The 24,005-nt window shown below is 47.2% G+C and overlaps 1 protein-coding gene across 3 annotated transcripts in view; it reads right to left on the bottom strand.

The window, feature by feature from the left end:
* Positions 1-24,005, bottom strand: part of LOC146203225 (calcitonin gene-related peptide type 1 receptor-like) — a 95,555-nt gene that overhangs the window by 15,249 nt on the left and 56,301 nt on the right. For all 3 annotated transcript variants that reach the window (XM_084588580.1, XM_084588582.1, XM_084588581.1), the window contains exons 8-11: positions 4,065-4,215; positions 2,961-3,111; positions 2,486-2,546; positions 234-297 (exon numbers count right to left, since the gene is read on the bottom strand). In XM_084588580.1, coding sequence (XP_084444706.1) covers positions 234-297; positions 2,486-2,546; positions 2,961-3,111; positions 4,065-4,215 — 427 coding nt within the window. The remainder of the gene's footprint in view (positions 1-233; positions 298-2,485; positions 2,547-2,960; positions 3,112-4,064; positions 4,216-24,005) is intronic.

The following is a 24,005-nucleotide window of genomic DNA, read 5'->3' as shown; positions in this document are numbered from 1 at the left end:
TACTGAGCTACTGCGGCAGGCAGCTTACAACATAATGGGGTGGTAAATGCTGCGTTAAGAAACAGCACCATATATTTCGCGCGCTTGCAGGAAAAGAAGAGAATCAAGAGAGAGAGAGAGAACGTGACATCACCGAAGCAGTAGATTCCCCAAGGAAAGAAAGGAGAGAAAAAGCAGGAACACGTACGACGTGTGGAACTTCGCACTGTGTCCTCAACGCGAGTGAAACTTACAGCGAGGCAAGCCAGGATGGGGCCAGTGAACGTGTAGTCGTAGACTACTATGTTTCTCCAGCATCTGTTGGCACGAAGAACACAAGTGATTTCTGTAGTACAGACAATTCAAGCGCATTCATGGAAATACTCAAGAAGCTGCTTCGTTCGTCGAATACAGAAGGTGTTAAAGCATTGCAAAATGACTCGACACGTCACACGCAAGTGGGCACACGCCAAAGCTCGGAGTAACGCGACCGGAGAAGCTGAAAGACGGCGACATTTCAACCGATAAGCAGAAGCATCCTGCACCTACGACTGCAATGGTTCCATTTGTTTATAAAACGCAGGAACGGAGACAACGTTTAGCTACTCATAGGGGTTCGGATGGACCTCTATGTGACATGGTGTGGTAATACGATTTGATTGATCTGATGCGATTTGTGTGTGAACCCTTCAGGCTGACCTTACTAGAAATTAAGAGCTCAAATACTGTATATTTTTACGAGACAGCTGAGCGAAATAGATGAGACATCCATAGCTGCTTGGTTCCTCTATCCGAAAATTTATTGCATAGTAAGTGATTAAGGGACCACGAAAAAAGCAATAGCTTATTGGTCATGTTTGGCTCATATGAAAGCGATTACCTTTGCAGCGACTTGTAACCAAATAGCATTTTGGACTTGCTAACATCCAGACTTCCCTGGAGCTCATGCTTGCAGGCCATGACCTTGCCGCGAAAAGTCAGGTATGCTATGCCACAGTGAATGCCACTGGTAACTCGGCCCTAATAATTCATGACGACGAGGCTCGCAAGGAAGCGTGCGAAATACAAACGTCGACATTGTCGACAATTTCGCAGCGAAGTTACCGTAACTTGCATGCAGAAACATTCGATGAGGTTCAGAGAATTCCAGTTTTAGTCACGAGTGGAAGGTTTTTGAATCTGTCTGTACAGATTCTATTTGAAGGCGTACCTTTGCTGCACATTTAAGCTGCGGAAACATATATGCGTGGGCTTGCTGCTAATAAATATCGCTTCGTCAATTCTGCCTTGCAAATCACTGGAAGTTTGAGACCACGCAGGCTTTGCAGCATGATGCAGCGATCTTCCTGGCTCGCCAATTCTAGTCTTATCAAAGGAATGCTGACACTGCCCCTACTCCTACTCTTTTTTTTTTTTCTTAGTTGTGGCAGATCGTCAACGCCATTTGAAACGCACTTACACTTAGGAAACGTTTAAAAAATTCGCCTGTGAGAATAACACAACCACGTTTTGATAGCATGACAAGTCATGTGAAACCGGAGTTAATATAACTAGTACAAAACATTTTCTCAGCACATGGGTATGCGCAGAAAGTGTGCGTCCGCGCGAGGCGTCAACCCCTGCTAGCGCCTGAATAAAGATTGGAGGAAACGAAGGATTGTGAGATAGAGGACGAAAAAATAAAGACAGAAGGAAAGTTTCATGACTGCAGAATAATTAGTAATTAACTGCAGCCACAAATGCGAAGTTGGCGTCGAAATAGCGCCGGACGTCGATATAGTCAGGGGAGGTGAAAACAACTCGGGAGTGGAAACCATGTGGAAACAGTACAAAATGGTCAAAATTGGGTTAGAAACGCCGAATGTTTGTCGAGTTATATTAATAACGTGTAATTAAGAGTAATTAATAGTTAAGATCACCGAATGACTTATAATTTGGGTCAAAAATTAAACTACGAAAATTGGATGATGACGTCACATCTGGCGGAAAGACGTGGAGGCAGTGTGATATCTCCCAAAATGAGTAAAAACGTCAGAATTGTATTGAATTAGATGAAAACGTCTACTTAAGCGTAAATAATACTTACAATCACCGAGGGACCTAAAATTAGGGTCAATTTTGGTCACAAACGAAGAAAGTCGGATTGTGACGTCACGAAATGGTCACGAAAAAAAGAAAATGAACACAAATGAAAACAACGCAAACAGAAAGGAATTAAATGAGTGCAAAATCAATATATGCAGAAACGCGGCAAATGAGTACAAAGAGTCACATATGCGCTAAGGCATACGCCTTACCGTACATAGGGGGTATTCAAGTGCCTGCAACGAATTTTTGTTTTGCAGGCATGTTTGAAAAAAACAAAACAACTCCAACGCATGCACTTGTGCGACACATATAGATTACTGCTATTATTGGTTTCCCGTCGTATTTGGTGATGTGGTCAAACGCCTGCTTATAAGCAGGCAATAGTTTTTGTACGGACGAAAAAGAGGCTACATCTCACCTGTCGTCGGACTGCGTAGCGCGAAGTGAACTGTAAATGATGACAAGGATGGCTGGCAGCCCTGCAGAAGAGATAAATAAATAAAGATGAAATTTCAACACATGACGAGTCAGCAAGGAATTGCGCTGCATACTTGACGACTTCGCCGCAATTTGCACACTTGTGTAACTGTCCGACTTATAAGCGGTAAGATACGGTAACACCTGCGAATTTTATGGTCTGCCTGTGCGGCGCTATCGTTGCGATCTCATGAAGGCCCGAACTTGGTTTGTATTTTACACTAAAGCCGACGGCTAGGGCCATTGGCCAAACCAGGCAGCTAACATTTTTCTTCGGCCAGGACAGTTCACGCTTTTTAGAATTAACGAGCCATTTTTGAAACGAACAGTCATGACTGGACCAAGCCGAAAGACCGAAAGTGCAGAGGTAGTACAGGTCCCCGCGTGCCATTCGCGCTCGCATGCATGCCGCTCACCCCAGCCGAAAGCGTAGCAGAACTTGAGATTCATTTGTTTGGAGAAGGCCAGGGCCACGAGGCGGTGTAGGTAGCAGCCTTCGCAGAGCATCCAGGTGTACTGGCTCACCATGAAGTAGCGGTTCAGCACCGACAACAACTTGCACCACCACTGTGTCAAGGCGCCGGACAAATAACGCGTAAAAATGGGTGCCACATTTTGCTCGCATGCATGCAGTATGTTACTCTTTCCACTGTAGTACGGAAACGTAAGGAGACATACTCCCTAGTATTATTATTATTATTTTTTTTTGCATTCATATTATAGACTGGACATTAACCAGTCATTTTTAGCCTTGCGTAGACGTACACCGCCATACCGAACGCCAGCTGTACACGCACAGTGGTCGCGTCTTGCCACACCGATGCCATTGTGCGTGAGAAGGAGACGCCCGATAAAGCGGTTTACCCATGCCTACGCTAGTACGTCTTCGCTACACTAAAAACTGCTGCTATGTCGTTAAAAAGCACAAGATCCTATATGTCGAGAGCTATTGATTTATATCGATTGGAAGCTGAGGCGTAAACGAACTATAAAAGTTCCGATATATAGCGTTCCTTAGCGCGCATCACCCCACTGGATTATGATGGGGGGCATACACAAAGAAAAGGCGCAGTAATTGATTGTTTCTTGATGGCACAAGGTTTAGACTGAAACGTCAGTGCGTTTATGACCCGCATACCACATGTTTCTCCTAAGGAAGTCGACGACGGCTGCAGCTTTGTTCATTACTCGTGGGAGACTTAACACGGAAGGGTGGGAGAAAAAACAGCAGAACAAATCAACATTGACGCCACATTTGCAGCATTATTCACACCCTCACCAGAAAATGGCCCTCCGAACCATCTCGGCTTTTCAAGGCCCAATAAAGCTAGCACAAGTATTTAGACTAATGACGGGGTCTCGTTTAGATTTCTTACGGTTTGCCCAGCCTCTTTCGCAACAATAGATGGCGAGCAGAGGTAATGAGCGGTGGCCGTTCCGGCACTTATACAGAGTTAGTTTTTAGTATTTGACAAAATAATTTTTACCAGCTTGCAATTGTCGCGAGCACATGAACGCACCGTATTCAAGTGAGTAAGGTTCTTGGTGTACTTGGTCGGCTTGATGTCATCCAGCGTGAAGACTGAATGGTCGATGATGTACATCACTCCACACATCATGACCGCAAAGCAGAGGTGCTTGTGGATCGTTATCCGGGGGACCTGTAACGACCTAAAGCATGTTGTTTTTCTCCTTTAAGCGAAGCCGGTTGGAGTGACGAGAAAGAGGTGAATATCGTTAAATCACCGTAAAAGGACCAGAAAAACACTTATTCTTGATACTGATGAAGAAATACCACGCTATACCGTTCTGTCTAGTTGGTCCAACTAGAAGTTATCCAAGTATTATTGTTTTCTGATGAAGAAATACCACGCTATACCGTTCTGTCTAGTTGGTCCAACTAGAAGTTGTCCAAGTATTATTGTTTTCGACCGCTAACTCGCAAAGAAATGGCGGCAGGAAAACGTGTCTATCTGCTGTGTAAGCTGTGATGGCACGAAAAAAAATTTATTATTTTTTTCGAACAAGCTGCGCAGCAATATTCCGTTCTGAGTGATTACTCTCTTAATGACATTAACTCCACGTACTGCATGACTGAGAGTGAATAAATGTTTACGCTCTGAAAGCAGTGCGCTGGCTATGATGCATGCGACATTGAAAAGCTTGCAATTAACATTGTCCGCTTTGGGCTCATGTGCACCAGAATCTGAGGATAACAGTGAAATTGTGATTCGCCACCGTTGAAATGCGAGTACCTTGGCAATAACACTCTGGCTTACGCTCGGGAATCTAATGCTGCATCCACGGATTCAACAGTAGCGGGACTCGCAATGTCATGATTGAACAGCTAAAATGCTTAAGACCATGAAAATGTTTTGGATAGCCGTAGAAGATGATAATATATCGTGTAATAAATAAGATTACGTTTTGAGCCATAAAAAAATTAATTCACATATACATTTCTTTTTATTTTGCTTTCATGAATTTGCACTCTGTTACATCCGACAGCATTTCAGCTCACAATGTGGAGGCGGAAATATGATACTAACATTCGACCGTGGCGGCATGTGTTAAAAAGCACTACTGTACAAACCCTACAGTAGAACCTCGCTATAACGAAATGGTTTATAACAAAAAATGGATGTAAGGAAAGAATGTATGTTCACCGTGAGAGCTCCCATAGAAGCTCGTGTACTTGACCCTCGTTTTTACGAAGTAAAATTTCTCCATATAAATAACCCTAAGCGAACTTCACTGCCGCGCAGAGTACATCAGTTTCAACGACCACTCAACATTCCCTTAGTAACACAAAACGGCAAGCTGAAAATACTGCAATAAACCGCACTGCTGTCCCTTATAGGAGCGTGCAGTAGAGGTAGGCATTGACCTAAAAACTTAATATCCATATTCTTACTCCTAACTGCCGTAAATAGGCCTTCGTGCCAGCCCCAATTATTAAAACCCATTAAACTCAACTCGCTCTATCCAGCATCGAGCAGAATGTGCGGAAAATGTTCTCATCTTTTATATAGCTGGGTCGTACGGTGAGTTTCTCCGTTCGATCCACTGCCCTTGATGAGACGAAAATTCAGCGCCGCGGCGCACCTTCTTCGCTTAACTCGAGTACGCGGCCCCCTGAACGACGTCGCATAGAGCGATACGTGCTGCAAGTCGCTGCATGCAGCGTGTTGAAGGTCGCCACGGTTATTGGAGTGTCCCCATTCTCCAAATTCGCTACTGCACACGGTCCACCACGAGCGCATTGTGCTTCCCAAGTGCCATGCGCAGTAGTTCATTTTCATGGTCCGCGCACGATTGCATTCTTTAATTTAACAGTGCAATTGAAGTGCTTGATGGTACCAATATTCCGCTCATTCACAAGGCAGATATGAATGACAGCGGTGAAAAAGCGAAACGCGAGGTTATTTCCGGTTACCGAAAGGTGGCTATAACAGCTACAACAACCACAAACTCCGTCGACAAAACGAAGGATAGCTAACGCCGTCTCCGGCAATGTGAGAAGGCTTAGAAAGTAGTTGCGGTTTGGAATTTCGCAAACGAAAGTCGAAATTTTGAAAAAGTGGAAGTGTCGAAATTCTACTGACTTGTCGATTCGGCACGATGTATCGGCATGAACCGTAACTGATTCTATATTTCTTTTGCCGGTTTTAATTCCTGTCGTCTTGCTTTCTTGTATCGTTTGTCCGCATATGCAGAAGAACAAATAAAATTGTATTAAAACAGTTGCACAAGCCGCCACAAAATGTATAAATCACCTAATTCGGGAACAGTTGACAGGTTCGAGAGGTGCACGAAAAGCTTTACACATACATGGATGCCCCTTAGAGCGCGAATTGTACCTCGTTGTAAGCACTTGTTGGTCGAATAATGGCCGCCTGTTCAAAATGAGTAACGGATCACTTGAGTAACGCATCAGAGTAACGCCTCCCTTAGAGCGCCAATTATATCTCGTTGTAAGCACTTGTCGGTCGAATAGTGGCCGCCTGTTCAAAATGAATAACGGATCACTTGAGTAACGCATCAGAGTAACGCCTCCCTTAGAGCGCCAATTGTATCTCATTGTAAGCTCTTGTTGGTCGAATAATGGCCGCCTGTTCAAAATGAGTAACGGATCACTTGAGTAACGCATCAGAGTAACGCCTCCCTTAGAGCGCGAATTGTACCTCGTTGTAAGCACTTGTTGGTCGAATAATGGCCGCCTGTTCAAAATAAGTAACGGATCACTTGAGTAACGCATCAGAGTAACGCCTCCCTTAGAGCGCCAATTGTATCTCGTTGTAAGCACTTGTTGGTCGAATAGTGGCCGCCTGTTCAAAATGAGTAACGGATCACTTGAGTAACGCATCAGAGTAACGCCTCCCTTAGAGCGCGAATTGTACCTCGTTGTAAGCACTTGTTGGTCGAATAATGGCGGCTTGTTCAAAATGAGTAACGGATCACTTGAGTAACGCATCAGAGTAACGCCTCCCTTAGAGCGCCAATTGTATCTCGTTGTAAGCACTTGTTGGTCGAATAATGGCCGCCTGTTCAAAATGAGTAACGGATCACTTGAGTAACGCATCAGAGTAACGCCTCCCTTAGAGCGCCAATTGTATCTCGTTGTAAGCACTTGTTGGTCGAATAGTGGCCGCCTGTTCAAAATGAGTAACGGATCACTTGAGTAACGCATCAGAGTAACGCCTCCCTTAGAGCGCGAATTGTACCTCGTTGTAAGCACTTGTTGGTCGAATAATGGCCGCTTGTTCAAAATGAGTAACGGATCACTTGAGTAACGCATCAGAGTAACGCCTCCCTTAGAGCGCCAATTGTATCTCGTTGTAAGCACTTGTTGGTCGAATAATGGCCGCCTGTTCAAAATGAGTAACGGATCACTTGAGTAACGCATCAGAGTAACGCCTCCCTTAGAGCACCAATTGTATCTCGTTGTAAGCACTTGTTGGTCGAATAATGGCCGCCTGTTCAAAATGAGTAACGGATCACTTGAGTAACGCATCAGAGTAACGCCTCCCTTAGAGCGCCAATTGTATCTCGTTGTAAGCACTTGTTGGTCGAATAGTGGCCGCCTGTTCAAAATGAGTAACGGATCACTTGAGTAACGTATCAGAGTAACGCCTCCCTTAGAGCGCCAATTGTATCTCGTTGTAAGCACTTGTTGGTCGAATAATGGCCGCCTGTTCAAAATGAGTAACGGATCACTTGAGTAACGCATCAGAGTAACGCCTCCCTTAGAGCGCCCAATTGTATCTCGTTGTAAGCACTTGTTGGTCGAATAATGGCCGCCTGTTCAAAATGAGTAACGGATCACTTGAGTAACGCATCAGAGTAACGCCTCCCTTAGAGCGCCAATTGTATCTCGTTGTAAGCACTTGTTGGTCGAATAATGGCCGCCAGTTCAAAATGAGTAACGGATCACTTGAGTAACGCATCAGAATAACGCCTCCCTTAGAGCGCCAATTGTATCTCGTTGTAAGCACTTGTTGGTCGAATAATGGCCGCCTGTTCAAAATGAGTAACGGATCACTTGAGTAACGCATCAGAGTAACGCCTCCCTTAGAGCGCCAATTGTATCTCGTTGTAAGCACTTGTTGGTCGAATAATGGCCGCCTGTTCAAAATGAGTAACGGATCACTTGAGTAACGCATCAGAGTAACGCCTCCCTTAGAGCGCCAATTGTATCTCGTTGTAAGCACTTGTTGGTCGAATAATGGCCGCCTGTTCAAAATGAGTAACGGATCACTTGAGTAACGCATCAGAGTAACGCCTCCCTTAGAGCGCCAATTGTATCTCGTTGTAAGCACTTGTTGGTCGAATAACGGCCGCCAGTTCAAAATGAGTAACGGATCACTTGAGTAACGCATCAGAGTAACGCCTCCCTTAGAGCGCCAATTGTATCTCGTTGTAAGCACTTGTTGGTCGAATAATGGCCGCCTGTTCAAAATGAGTAACGGATCACTTGAGTAACGCATCAGAGTAACGCCTCCCTTAGAGCGCGAATTGTACCTCGTTGTAAGCACTTGTTGGTCGAATAATGGCCGCCTCTTCAAAATGAGTAACGGATCACTTGAGTAACGCATCAGAGTAACGCCTCCCTTAGAGCGCGAATTGTACCTCGTTGTAAGCACTTGTTGGTCGAATAGTGGCCGCCTGTTCGAAATGAGTAACGGATCACTTGAGTAACGCATCAGAGTAACGCCTCCCTTAGAGCGCCAATTGTATCTCGTTGTAAGCACTTGTTGGTCGAATAGTGGCCGCCTGTTCAAAATGAGTAACGGATCACTTGAGTAACGCATCAGAGTAACGCCTCCCTTAGAGCGCGAATTGTACCTCGTTGTAAGCACTTGTTGGTCGAATAATGGCCGCCTGTTCAAAATGAGTAGCGGATCACTTAAGTAACGCATCAGAGAACGCCTCCCTTAGAGCGCGAATTGTACCTCGTTGTAAGCATTTGTTGGTCGAATAGTGGTCGCCTGTTCAAAATGAGTAGCGGATCACTTGAGTAACGCATCAGAGTAACGCCTCCCTTAGAGCGTGAATTGTACCTCGTTGTAAGCACTTGTTGGTCGAATAATGGCCACCTGTTCAAAATGAGTAGCGGATCACTTGAGTAAAGCCGCGTTCAGACTACGTGCGCAACGCACGTATCGTTCGTAAGGATCGTAAGCGTAAGCGCAAAAAACGTAACGTGTCTGTTCAGACTGCTGTCGTATTGAGCGTAAAATGCGCAACGTACGCAGCCAGCGTGGGCGTAAATGTCGGAGGACCCGCGACTTTTACGACTATTACAGATACGTCTGTTACGCGCGACCAATGCGCACAGCCGTTTCGGTTTTCCCTTTCCGGTCACGGGGCTTCCGGTCCTTTCAGATTTCGCGCGCAAACCACTAGTAGGCGACATCATCCAACGCTCCTACTCTGCTGCAGTGTCTCGGCTCGCAGGTGTTATTGGTGTTTTGTCGGTGATTGTGTCTGTCCGCAGCTTGATCATGTGCAGTGCGGAATCTTCGCTGTGGAATTATCAGCCTCTCATAAAAAAAGTTTGGCAGAGGCCGGCTCTCTACTGTCTCTACTACGAGTAGCTGAAATCGCACAGAGAGAAGTGCAAAACGATGCCTGGCTGCAAATTGCCAGTGCGCTGAGTCAAAGTAGTAAGTGGTTTATCAATCCGTTTTTTCATGCGCGAACAAGCTCTCAACAAGCAAGTGTTTCCTCTAGTTTAGAAAAGTGAGGTTATGGAGGCGGGGGATGCCCGCTTCATCCCCGTGCATTCTCGCAGCCCATCGGCTCCGTTGACAAGTGAGGAAACAGTTGGCCTGCAGCGAAAGGCCGATGCGGGGAGACGTTGCGGTCGGGCCGCAGAACGGAGCTGGTGCGGACTCGTCGAAGTTTGAAAGAAGCGCACCGTAAAAGAGAAAAAGAAAACAGCATTTTCTGAGGGGGGACGAGGTTCCGCGGACGTTTCCGAGTCTGCCGCGCGCCCCGGCTCATTGTTTGGAGTCAGTAGTACGGCCTTTGAGTCACCGCCCCGGCCCGTCTCCAAGATCGCTCCGGGGCACTGGTAAAATCGCAAGCAGGGATGCAGGCGGACCGTACGCCTGTTTTGGAGCGAGAGAGTGCGATCACGGGACACCGAGCAGGAGTGCGCAGTACGTCGACAATGAGAGCGGGCGCGTGAAATGTGCGAAGGAGTGAGCGGTGCGTCAACACGGTGAGCGGACGTTTGAAAACTGTGTGCGAACGTGCGTGTGTGAAACGAAGCGTATTTATAATCGAGTTGTTAATTGTTAATATACCCATTGTTCTTTTTCGTATTTTATTTGTGTGTCCAGTCTTTTCTTTCACATCTCATTTTGGGCTTGAAGAGCCCAGACCTCCGCTATCAGCCGCTTGCTAACCAGCGCCATGTTGAGAGCGCTGATTGGCCGGTCGTAAAGAACGCATCTTACCGAACGGCCCAGTATGAACATGCGCGGTCGCAAGCTACGTAAACGGTAGTTCCAGCCACTATGCGCACTGCGATAAATACGATACTTACGACGGATGCGCACGTAGTCTGAACGCGGCTTTACGCATCAGAGAACGCCTCCCTTAGAGCGCGAATTGTACCTCGTTGTAAGCATTTGTTGGTCGAATAGTGGCCTGTTCAAAATGAGTAACGGATCACTTGAGTAACGCATCAGAGTAACGCCTCCCTTAGAGCGCGAATTGTACCTCGTTGTAAGCATTTGTTGGTCGAATAGTGGCCTGTTCAAAATGAGTAGCGGATCACTTAAGTAACGCATCAGAGAACGCCTCCCTTAGAGCGCGAATTGTACCTCGTTGTAAGCATTTGTTGGTCGAATAGTGGCCTGTTCAAAATGAGTAACGGATCACTTGAGTAACGCATCAGAGTAACGCCTCCCTTAGAGCGCGAATTGTACCTCGTTGTAAGCATTTGTTGGTCGAATAGTGGCCTGTTCAAAATGAGTAGCGGATCACTTAAGTAACGCATCAGAGAACGCCTCCCTTAGAGCGCGAATTGTACCTCGTTGTAAGCATTTGTTGGTCGAATAGTGGCCTGTTCAAAATGAGTAACGGATCACTTGAGTAACGCATCAGAGTAACGCCTCCCTTAGAGCGCGAATTGTACCTCGTTGTAAGCACTTGCTGGTCTAATAATGGCCGCCTGTTCAAAATGAGTAACAAATCAAAGTAACGCAACTTCTGGCACCTTAGCGACAGTGTACAAAAACATGTGTTAAAAGTCTACCATAGACTCTATCCGCAGGAAAATGCTGCATTGTCAAGGTCTGTTCTTTTGAGACGGAAAACTTGTCGCTTCTCCCATCTACCTCTGTGTGTTGTATGCTGTATGCTGCGGTATGAAGTAGTTTATATTAAATAATGAGCCAAATAGGCCTTTAGCTAAATAACCGTAGCTAAATCTATTATAAAGACTTACGTTGAATCAATGCCGAAGCACAGCCTTGCATACACTTCTCCATCTGGTATACGAAGAATCTGCCTTTTTGTCTGTTCCCGAATGGCACGGATAACTTGCGCCGCCACTTCTATACAAGAGCCCAAAGGGCGATATGGCGATGCACGGGCAGCGCATTTTCGGGGTGTCGACAATCGTATTAGCCAAGCATGCGACATTGATGGAAACGCTATATCGAATATTTGGGTCTATTTGAGGCAATGATCTATGAGCTAAGCAATGAGCTAAGGATCTTAAAAATTACAGACCAATCAGCTTACTGTCTGTTACGTATAAGGTATTTACTAAGGTAATCGCTAATAGAATCAGGACAACCTTAGACTGCAATCAAGCAAAGGATCAAGCAGGTTTTCGGAAAGGGTACTCTGCTATCAATCATATCCATACCATCAATCAGGTGACAGAAAAAATTTGGAGGACGCTTAAGCTTCGCCTTCAAGAACGGAACGCGATAGCGTTATTGCACCTCGTTCGCACCGCCCACTCATTCGCTCGGTACGCTCTTGAGTGATCTAAAGAAAGGAAAGACGCTTGATTCTACAACCCGTGAGGGTGCACGGCGAAACGTCAGGGGCGAGTGGTGCGCCACGTGTCGGGGCAGCGCCGCACATTGCGAGGAGGGGTTCTTCTGCGTTTGCCTCAAGATGGCTCTGCATGTGCGCAGAGCGCAGAAGAAATGTAGCGGAAACGTACTTCGCTACTCGTGTAACTGCGACTTCTGTAAGTAACATGCTCATAATTACCGATATACACCGCAGCATAACGTTCTACGGCACGTTTCTAAGGCAACCCCGCATTCACTAGAAGCGCTTTTGTACAGCCGCCCTGATTTTTAACAATATAGCGCGAGCATCGACCAAACTGCTGGTCAGCACCTTACAACGGCGATAAGCGTGCAACACCGCGAGAGTTCGTGCATGCGCAAGAATGTGGAACGTCGCAAACAGATATTGTGGCAGGGCGTGTGTCTTTGTGATCCAAACGGCGTAGCAGAAGACGCTTTCTCTTCGTGCGCGTGCGCGAACTCTCACCGTGTTGCACGCTTATCGCCGTTATAAGGCGCTGAGCAGCAGTTTGGTCGACGCTCGCGCTATATTGTTAAAAATCAGAAAGCTGTACCGCTTTCAAGCATCGAACTCGTGGCTCAGTGGTAGCGTCTCCGTCTCACACTCCGGAGATCCTGGTTCGATTCCCACCCAGCCCATCTTGGAAGTTGCTTTTTATTTATGAAGTGCATGCCGGGATTTATCGCTCACGGCCAACGCCATCGACGCCGACGACACCGGCTTTTCTGCGACACGAGCTCCTTAACGCTACCGCGTTAAAATGCTCCGAATATAACCAGCCCTTATACATAGCATTCATTGATTACGAAAAAGCATTTGACTCAGTTGAAACCTCGGCGGTGATGCAGGCATTGCGAAATCAGGGGGTAGACGAGCCGTACGGGAAAGTGCTGGAAGATATATATAGTGGCTGCACAGCAACCATAGTTCTGCATAAAGAAAGTAACAAAATTCCCATAAAGAAAGGTGTTAGGCAAGGAGACACAATCTCCCCAGTACTGTTCACAGCTTGTTTAGAGGAAGTATTCAGAGACTTGGAATGGGAGCAGTTAGGGATAAGGGTAGATGGAGAATACCTCAGTAATCTGCGATTTGCTGATGACATTGCCTTGCTAAGCAACTCGTGGGATGAACTGCAAATAATGATTGGTGACCTAGACAGGAAAAGTAGAAAGGTAGGCTTGAAAATCAATATTCATAAGACTAAGGTAATGTTGAACAGCCTCGGAAAGGAACAGCAGTTTACATTAGGTAGCGAAGTACTGAAAGTAGTAGGCGAATATGTCTACTTAGGACAGGTAGTAACCGCAGATCCGGACCATGAAAAGGAAATAAGAATAAGATTGGGATGGAGCGCATTTGGCAAGCACTCACAGATTATGACTAGCAGCTTACCGGTATCGCTAAAGAGGAAAGTATATAACAGTTGCGTCTTACCTGTACTCACCTATGGGGCTGAAACGTGGAGGCTAACCAAGAGAGTTCTACTTAAGTTGAGGACAACCCAGAGGGCTATGGAACGAAAAATGGTAGGGGTAACATTAAGAGATAGGAAGCGTGCAGAGTGGGTCAGAGAAATAACTCAGGTTACCGACATTCTAGTGGAAATTAAGAAGACGAAATGTGCATGGGCAGGACATGTAGTACGAAGAGAGGACAACCGATGGTCGCTTAGGGTAACAAACTGGATTCCAAGGCAAGGAAAGCGTAGCAGGGGGCGGCAGAAAGTTAGGTGGGCGGATGAGATTAAGAAGTTCGCAAGGGTCAAGTGGAAGCAGCTAGCACAGAACCGGGTTAAGTGGAGAAATATGGGAGAGGCCTTCGCCCTGCAGTGGGTATGGTCAGGCTTATGATGATGATGATGATGATGATGAGGCAATGATCAGCCATTGTAAATAATGGCACCTTGTTAGCGATGGTTCCAGATCAGTCGTCTTGGTAGACCACGTTAGACTTCTTGCGCCATATGTGTTACGCGCACCGCCCAACTCAAGACGAAGAGACGTGTTTCTTGGTGAGATGCATGCACTATGTCATGAACTGCTGGGCTTCAATGGGTGTCCCAATGACCCTCAACTTATTGCAGTAAAATTTCAATATGCTCGCGCACCTGCGGACGGTCAATGACCGTGTCATGTGTTAAAAATTGATGAACCTTTCAACGTATTCACGTATTATCTAGAAGGTATATATATATATATATATATATATATATATATATATATATATATATATATATATATATATATATATATATATATATATTGTGGTGTGGTAATTTTCGTCTTCATAGCCACTGCCATGCATCGCGTGCTGGCGCGCTCGAGGACGAAGAAGTTGGTCGCTGCTTTGCTGATTCGCCACGTCTGACGCTCAGCTGCGAGTTCCTCCTGAGCAGCTATATCCATCTGAATAAACACACCCCTACAATTGGTGCAGGTGCTGCTGGGTACGTTCCCATCCACCCTGGAACTTAGAAGCCGCACATTGACCTCTGCTTCCACCATGCCGGACGAGACCACCTCGACATCGGCGCCCATACCAACCACGGTACTGTGTTCTGGCGCTCTACGGCAGCGTGATCCATGCCTCTTCAGTGGCACGGCTGACCAAGACGTCGACGACTGGTTGTCGGCGTATGAACGTGTCAGCAGTTACAACAGATGGGACGACACTATCAAGCTAAGTAACGTGATCTTTTACCTGACCGACGTGGCGAACCTCTGGTTTTCCAACCATGAGGCAGACCTACCATCTTGGTCTGCGTTTAAGAATTTTGCGGAAGTGTTTGGCCGTCCTGCAGTTCGCAAGCTCCGAGCAGAACAACGCTTGCGTGAGCGCACTCAGCATGCCGAATAGTCATTCACAAGTTATATAGAGGACATCGTCCACCTGTGCAAACGTGTCGACCCACTAATGTCCGAAGCGGCTAAGATCGGACACATCTTGAAAGGTATCTCCGAGGACGCGTGTCAGATGCTCTGGGTGAAAAATCCTGCCTCCGTCAGTGACGTGATTAAACTGTGCCAGAGCTACGACGAGCTTCGAAAGCAGCGCGCTTCTACCCGGCGGTCCGGTGTTAGAGACGACATCATCTCTACGCTAGCACTGGGTGGTTCTACTTCATCAGAGGACAGCCCTTTGATTCAACAGATCAAAGCCTTCGTTTGCGAAGAGGTCGCCCGCCAGCTATCCCTGGTCCCTCAATCACAAGACACTGGTCGCCTTGTTCCTGACATGGCTCCATCCTTGGCCCCTACCATACGGCGTGTCGTACCAGACCATATCGCTGATGTCCTTCCACCTAGCCCCGTGCTCCTGCCCAGCCCCGTGCCGCCGCCCAGTACGCAGAAGAATGCCGTCAGCTCGCCCGTTCGCTTACAACGGAAAACCAGTGGCAACAAAAACACCACCGCGACACCGGCGAGCCTTCTACATATGCACCTAACTGCCTGGTATGGCTCTCGGTCCCTGCCACAACTACCGGCCATTCAAAGAAGGTTCTTGCTCGATATCATGGTCCATACCGAGTTCTCCAACAAACATCTCCTGTCAACTACGTAGTTGAGCCCGTTACGCCCTCTGCGGACTTGCGTCGCCGTGGACGCGAAACAGTTCATGTCAACCGAATCAAGCCATACTACGATCCGTCTGTTCTGTCGGCTCCATAAGTCGCCAGGATGGCTCCTCTACCCGGGGGGAAAATGTAGTGTGGTAATTTTCGTCTTCATAGCCACTGCCATGCATCGCGTGCTGGCGCGCTCGAGGACGAAGAAGTTGGTCGCTGGTTTGCTGATTCGCCACGCCTGACGCTCCGCTGCGAGTTCCTCCTGAGCAGCTATATCCATCTGAATAAACACACCCCTACAATATATATATATATATATATATATATATATATATATATATATGGGAAATGAGGGTGCTCGTTATAATACATGAAGGAAAGAAGCCAACAGTCGGCGAGGCCAAGGGAAGCGTAGGGGGTGTCACTTTTTTTTAATGTTTACTTAGATAATCACAGAAATTAGTAATGTAATCTTGTTTAGGGGAAAGATAAAAACAAAGTAGCAGAAAAAACAACGTGCCGATGGTGGGAACCGAACCCACGACCTCCGAATATCGCGTCCGGTGCTCTTCCAACTGAGCTACATCGGCCGCTGTCCCCCCTGCTACTTGCTTGGGTATTTATGTTGTCTGTATACGAACCTTGAGTGTTCACCAGCGCCACCCTCAACCATAGCGGCGGACGTAGAACGTCCTTTGTTACCGCCAGCGTCACGTAGAACGTGATCAAGAGCGAGGGCGAAAGCTGTGCTAAAACCCTCTTACGCTACCTATGGCCTCAAGACTGCCAGAACCGAGACCCCCGTAAGCTACAAGCAGATCAATTAAGGGGAAATGAGGGTGCTCGTTATAATACATGAAGGAAAGAAGCCAACAGTCGGCGAGGCCAAGGGAAGCGTAGGGGGTGTCACTTTATGTCCTTTTTTTAATGTTTACTTAGATAATCACAGAAATTAGTAATGTAATCTTGTTTAGGGGAAAGATAAACACAAAGTAGCAGAAAAAACAACGTGCCGATGGTGGGAACCGAACCCACGACCTCCGAATATCGCGTCCGGTGCTCTTCCAACGGAGCTACATCGGCCGCTGTCCCCCCCTGCTACTTGCTTGGGTATTTATGTTGCCTGTATACGAACCTTGAGAGTATTCACCAGCGCCACCCTCAACCATAGTGGCGGACGTAGAACGTCCTTTGTTACCGCCAGCGTCACGTAGAACGTGATCAAGAGCGAGGGCGAAAGCTGTGCTAGAACCCTCTTACGCTACCTATGGCCTCAAGACTGCCAGAACCGAGACCCCCGTAAGCTACAAGCAGATCAATTAAGGGGAAATGAGGGTGCTCGTTATAATACATGAAGGAAAGAAGCCAACAGTCGGCGAGGCCAAGGGAAGCGTAGGGGTGTCACTTTATGTCCTTTTTTTTAATGTTTACTTAGATAATCACCGAAATTAGTAATGTAATCTTGTTTAGGGGAAAGATAAACACAAAGTAGCAGAAAAAACAACGTGTCGATGGTGGGAACCGAACCCACGACCTCCGAATATCGCATCCGGTGCTCTTCCAACTGAGCTATATTCGGAGGTCGTGGGTTCGGTTCCCACCATCGACACGTTGTTTTTTTCTGCTACTTTGTGTTTATCTTTCCCCTAAACAAGATTACATTACTAATTTCTGTGATTATCTAAGTAAACATTAAAAAAAGGACATAAAGTGACACCCCCTACGCTTCCCTTGGCCTCGCCGACTGTGGCTTCTTTCCTTCATATATATATATATATATATATATATATATATATATATATATATATATATATATATATATATATATATATATATATATATATATATACTTCCATCCCCAACACTTTCCTTGGCCTCGCCGACTGTTGGGTTCTTTCCTTCAAGTATTATAACGAGCACCCTCATTTCCCCTGTCTCGGTTCTGGCAGTCTTGAAGCCATAGGTAGCGTAAGAGGGTTCTAGCACAGCTTTCGCCCTCGCTCTTGATCACGTTCTACGTGACGCTGGCGGTAACAAAGGACGTTCCACGTCCGCCGCTATGGTTGAGGGTGACGCTGGTGAACACTCTCAAGGTTCATATACAGACAACATAAATACCCAAGCAAGTAGCAGGGGGGGGGGGGGGGACAGCGGCCAATGTAGCTCAGTTGGAAGAGCACCGGACGCGATATTCGGAGGTCGTAGGTTCGGTTCCCATCATCGGCACGGTGTTTTTTCTTTCTTCTACTTTGTGTTTAATTATCTTTCCCCTGAACAGATTACATTACTAACGTTTGTGATTATCCAAGTAAACATTAAAAAAAAACGTTCCATCCCCAACGCTTTTCTTGGCCTCGCCGACTGTTGGCTTCTTTCTTTCTTTCACACACACACACACACACACACACACACACACACACACACACACACACACACACACACACACACACACACACACACACACATATATATATATATATATATATATATATAGTCATGGACAACAGGGCTAGACGTGACTAAAACGACGGGACGAAGCTGTACCAGCACGCAAAGTTCGGCGCACAGCACGCGAGTCAGCTTCAGTGTCCTCTTCTTCCAGGCGCAGCAAGAAGATGAGGATACCAGGCGGCATTATATATACAGGGTCTTGAATATTTGGGGGCTGGGATTTAAAAAATTCCTATGCAAAATCTACTGCCCCATTCGAGCTGAAATAACGTTCACAAAGTAGCAAAATATAGTCTACGTTATCTGATAAGTGATTCAGCATCGGTACTTGCCTAGATTTTCTGAAATTGAGAAAAAACTGCTCTCGGTGGCGTGCACAATTTTCGCAGAAGAAAGTCGAAAAGCTATTTTGACATGATACGTCATCTGTCGAGCATTGAGACAAGCTCCATCCCGGCCGTTGGCGGGCTTGCTTCTCTGCCCGACAGATGACGCACCATGTCAAAATAGCTTTTCGACTCTCTTCTGCGAAAATTGTGCATGCCGCCGAGAGCAGTTTTTTCTAGATTTCGGAAAATCTAGGCAAGTACCAATGTTGAACCACTTATCAGATAACGTAGACGATATTTTGCTACTCTGTGAACGTTATTTCAGCTCGAATGGGATAGTAGATTTTGCATACGAATTCTTAAAATCACAGCCCCAAATATTCAAGACCCTGTATATAAATATATAAATATATATATATATATATATATATATATATATATATATATATATATATATATATATATATATATATATATATATACCGAGTGTCGAGGCTAACTTTAGCTAAGGATAAAAAAATAATGCGAGATAGGCAAGAGAAACCACTTGTATACAACTACCAGCCATCTGGCCCACCAGAGGTAATTTTTTTACTTTAGAAATAAAAAATTAGAGATAATTGTTTTTTATTTACTAAGTATTGCTTTTAGGTAACAAATGTGATTTGCAAAGTTGGAGAGCACCTTCTGCAACCCCCATTTCATTTATTTCCGATTACGAAAACCTCATGTTTATCGTTTTTTCAAAGCTGTAAAGAAAAAAATAGCCGCGGTTTAGCTCTGGTTAACCCCAGTTCAATAGTGAAAGCAACGGCGGAAGCTTCTTTTGCCTGATACATTATTCCCCTGCGTGCCTGCGTGTCGCAGGGGTAACGAGAATGCAAACGGTTCTGGCAGGCTGATTCTGATATCACCCTCCCGTATGAAAGGAGTGACTCGAGTTGGCAGCTCTTGCCCGTGCCATTGGGATAACGGGAATTCAAACGTCATGGCAGGCTAACGTTCTTTATGAGGGACCACAGACACGGGCACGGCACACAGCGACGAGCGGTTAGACCTGGCGTAGCATTGCTTTCGCAATAATATCACGTGACTAACGCATTCATGCGCCGTGATTGTGATGCACTCAATCATGGTTTGAGTGAATGAAACTAGCTGCGGCCGTGACTCGACTGCGCAGTCCGAGCGGTAGGCTGATATGTTGGCGATGACTGCAGCCAGCGCGCTGAGCTCGCTGCGACTTGCATCGCTATGTGCGCCGACTGTCTGAAGCGGACGAAGAAACCATCGCAGACATATCGGCTTGCCGTTGCAAAGGGATCGTGGAGCCAAGGCCGCAGCTTATTTCGTTCACTGAAACCCAACCTGGGTTTCAGTGAACCCTTGGCTAAAGTTAGCTTGGGCATCCTTTGTGTATAATGTAGGATGGGGGTTTATTACAGGTAGTGTGACTCGAGAAGCACGGCACGAACAGTCCGCGTACAGACAGGTCAAGCGCTCACACCGATGCGTTAGATACCACTGACGACAGCGCGCCGAATCTTCATCTTTACAAGGACTACAGGGGCGAAAAGGAGCCACCTTGGCGACTAACGGCGTAGGCAAGATGGCAGGGTCGTATAATTGCTAAAGGCGCTCGACGTAGACAGTCTTGCGGCCGCGTCGGCGGAGATTAGGTGAGGGCGTCAGGGTTCCACTGACACGATATGGGCCGTGATACTTGGAAATAAATTTAAAGAATAATCCGGGAGCACCTGATGGAAGACAGAGCCACACAGGACTGCCAGAAAAGAAGCGCGGTGTCGTTGTGATGGCAGGATTTCTGGTCGGACTGGGTTTCAGTCGTGAGACCGGGCAACTTGGCGACTCTTCTGCTTCTCGGGTAGCTTCATAAGCAGGGGTATAATCAGATGCGTCTGGTTGGTACGGAAGAATGGTATCTAGTGGAGCAGAAGAGTGACAGCCTTAAAGAAGACAGAACGGAGAGAAACCGGTAATTGACTGTGTAGCGGTATTGTACGCGTACGCCACATATGGAAGCAGGAAATCCCAGTCTGGGTGGTCGGAGGAAACATAATTAGAAAGCATGCCGCCAAGGGTACGGTTAAAGCGCTCGGTTAGTCCCTTAGTCTGCGGATGATAGGCGGTGCAGGTTCGATGAAGTATGTGACACTTGTTGAGTAGAGCTTTGGAACGTCAGAAAAAAGACGCGTACTCTATCACTGAGTAGCTGACGAGGCGCGCCGTGGCGAAGGACGAATCGCAGCAAAATGAGCTTTGGAACGTCAGAAAAAAGACGCGTACTCTATCACTGAGTAGCTGACGAGGCGCGGTGGCGAAGGACGAATCGCAGCAAAATGAATGAGGCTACGTCTGACGATCTGTACCAGATGGAAGGGCAGCGGTTTCTGCATACCTCGTTAAGTGGTCAACCGCGACGATGGCCCAACAGTTTCCAGAGGCAGTGTGCCGGAGCGGTCCGTATAAATCAATACCGACGCGACCAAAGGAGCATGGCAGCAAGGTAAAGGCTGCAACTCTCCATCAGAATGATGAAGAAGAGACTTGCGACGTTCGCAGGTGAGGCATGAGCGAACGTATTTGAGGGCGAAGTTGTACATGCTCCTCTAGTAGTATCGTAAGCGTAGCCGGTGGTACGTCTTGAACCCCACCCGCATGGCCGCATTTTGGGTCAGCGTGGAAGCAGTCAGACTTGCGAGCGTTGGTGGCGAGGAATGACTAGTAACGATTTGCGGCCATCGGCGCTGTAGTTGCAGCGATAAAGGAGGTTGTTACAAATGACAAAGTGTGATGCTTGGCGGCGAAGAGCACGCGATGGAGAAGCAGCCGATGGATAGGAGAAGAGATGAATAAGAGAAGCGACCCAGGCGTCTCTCCGCTGCGCAGGTGGAGTGATGTCGTGGAGGCGTCCAAGGTGGAAAGACTAGCGACGTCATCTGGAAGGGGGCAGCGAGAAAGGGCATCATTGTCTTGATGCTTGCGGCCAGAGCGGTAGACTACATGGACACCAAATTCCTGCAGACGAAGAGTCCATCTGGCAAAACGGCCGGATGGGCCTTTCAGAGAGGAAAACCAGTACAGTGCATGGTGGTCCATCACAATCTCAATAGGGCGGCCATAGAGGTAAGGGCGGAATTTGGTTACAACTCAAACTGTAGCCAAACACTCTTTTTCAGTGACGTGAGTAATTTGACTCCGGCTTTATGAGCGTTTGGCTTGTATAGGCGACGGTGAATCAGCAAAGCCAGATTTCCGCTGAGCGAGTACAGCGCTGAGACCGACACCACAGGCGTCTGTGTGTACATCAGTAGGGGCTGTCGGGTCGAAGTGACGCAGGACGGGCGGTGTCGTGAGGATGCGGCGCAACGTATTGAAAACGTCGTCGCATGACGGTGACCAGAGCGAAAAGTTGGAACTGCCCGATAGAAGCTGTGTCAAAGGGGCAGCAATGGAGGCAAAGTTTCGAATAACCGACGAAAGTAGGAGCACAGGCCTAGGAAGCTGCGCAGTATTTGATGGATCTCGGCTTAGGTAGCGAAAGCACGATGTTTGGCCGGGTCTGGATAAACTCCTTCTTTGGAGACAACGTCCCTTAAAATGGTCCTTTGAAGGGCGGCAAAACGACATTTTTTTAAAGCTGAGCAGCAAGCCGGCATCAGAAAGGCCAAGACGTGCTTCAGGCGGTGGAGATGAGTGTCGAAGTAAGGAGAAAAGACGACGATGTTGTCGAAATAGCAGAGGCAGGTCTTTCATTTCAGTCCACGCAAAATGGTGTCCCTCATTCTCTCCAATGTCGCATGAGCGTTACAATGGCCGAAAGGCATAACAGTAAATTCGCACAGGCTGTCGGGAGTAACAAAAGTGGTTTTAGAGCGGTCGGCAGCTTCCGTCGGAACTTGCCAGTACCCGAAACGTAAATAAGAGAGGAAAAAAATTCCGCCCCTTGAAAACAGTCCAGCGCGTCGTCGATGCGCAGAAGAGGATAGACATCTTTCTTCGTAATCTTATTATGTCGGCGGTAATATACAGTGAAGTGGATGAAGCCATCCTTTTTAACGAGCACAACAGGCGGAGCCCAAAGGCTGTTTGAGAGCTGAATGACGCCGTTCTGGAGCATCTGGTCTACTTGCTTTTCAATAACCTGGCGCTCAGTTGCAGACACACGATAGGGCCACTGTCGCAGTGGTGCGTGGGCTCTGGTGTCGATCTGATGAGTGACAGTTGAACTTTGGCCCAGGGAATTTTGATGGGAGTCGAACGAGGAGCTGAGCTATTGAAGTAGGGCAAGAAGTTGCTGTTGTGAAGTATGGACAGCGACTAGCGTCTTTCTCTATCCCTCTTCGTGTTCTTCTCCTTTCTTCTCTATTTTATGCTTATCTTACCTGAGATACCGGCTAAGCCACATGTTATCGGCAGTGTAGCTGCGGCGACCTAGCAAGACAAGCGGCTATAAATGCGACTAACCTTGAATAAAGCTTGCTTGTTCTTCTCCAACCACTTGTCGATTCACTTCAGTTGTGTTTGCTGAGGCGTAGAAAGATTGGCGTCGATGGAGTGGTGGAAGAGGGAGCGGGTACAGAAAATGGAGGGCTGTCATGGCGAGGCGCGGCGCGTCGTCAGTCTCTTCACGGCGAAGAGATGCGATGGATTGTAGGCTCCGGAGACATTCAGCCGTGACGAAAAGCAGTGGGGTAAAGAAACGGGTTAGAGACCAAGAGTGCACAGAAACCAGCAGAAATAGTGAGTACAGCATAGGACAACGAAGGCACTTTCGGCTAAGAAATATATATGCTGGCGTGAAGAGGACAGTTTGATCGCGTACAGTCACAATCGATATTTACAAGCAGGGAAGAAGAGGGAGGAATGTCGATGTCTTCGGCGACGAGGGCTTTAGTGCATAGACTAGAAGGAGCGCTATCTGGTACGGACTTGGGCAGCGCAGAAAACCCGACTTCAGCGCGAACACGATCGATTATAGCGGCATGACGCAATTGGAAACCCAAGCCTAAGATAACAGCATGTGAGCAACTCGACAGCACGCCAAACTGGATTCTATAAAGCTAATTCTGAATTACTACTCGAGTGGTGCACGCTGCTAAAGGCTTGGTTTGCTGAGCGCTGGCCGTTTGCAACAAAAGCCCTGCATGGCGTCTTGACTTTCTTTAAACAGCTTCAAAGTTTTGCATCCATTATTGAAATCACAGCACCAGTGTCAATAAGGGCCATGACAGAAACGCCCTAGACCGAAACTCCAATAAAGTTGGCTTGATAGATGAGGATTGGAAAGTTCGATGCTGGCGCAGTTCTCGCCTCAGGAACTGCGGCGCTGCGGCCTCTAGTTTTCCTCACGAGAAGCGTTCGGTCGACGTCGCCTCGGAGAGATGGAACCGCGTCGCGGCAAGGGTGAACGGTGGTCGAAAAGGGCTGACCGGTCTGGTGAGATATGACGGCATGCTACAGGCTCAGAAGGCGCGGAATACTGAGGCGTCGAAGACCAGTGCCCAGAATCTAGGGTAGGTGGTGCAATA

Source organism: Amblyomma maculatum, chromosome 1 (assembly GCF_055883805.1).
Source record: "Amblyomma maculatum isolate TAMU_Amacu chromosome 1, ASM5588380v1, whole genome shotgun sequence".
Lineage (NCBI taxonomy): Eukaryota > Metazoa > Arthropoda > Arachnida > Ixodida > Ixodidae > Amblyomma > Amblyomma maculatum.
The sequence above is the reverse complement of the archived record's forward strand: the minus strand, read 5'-3'. Positions and strand labels throughout refer to the sequence as shown.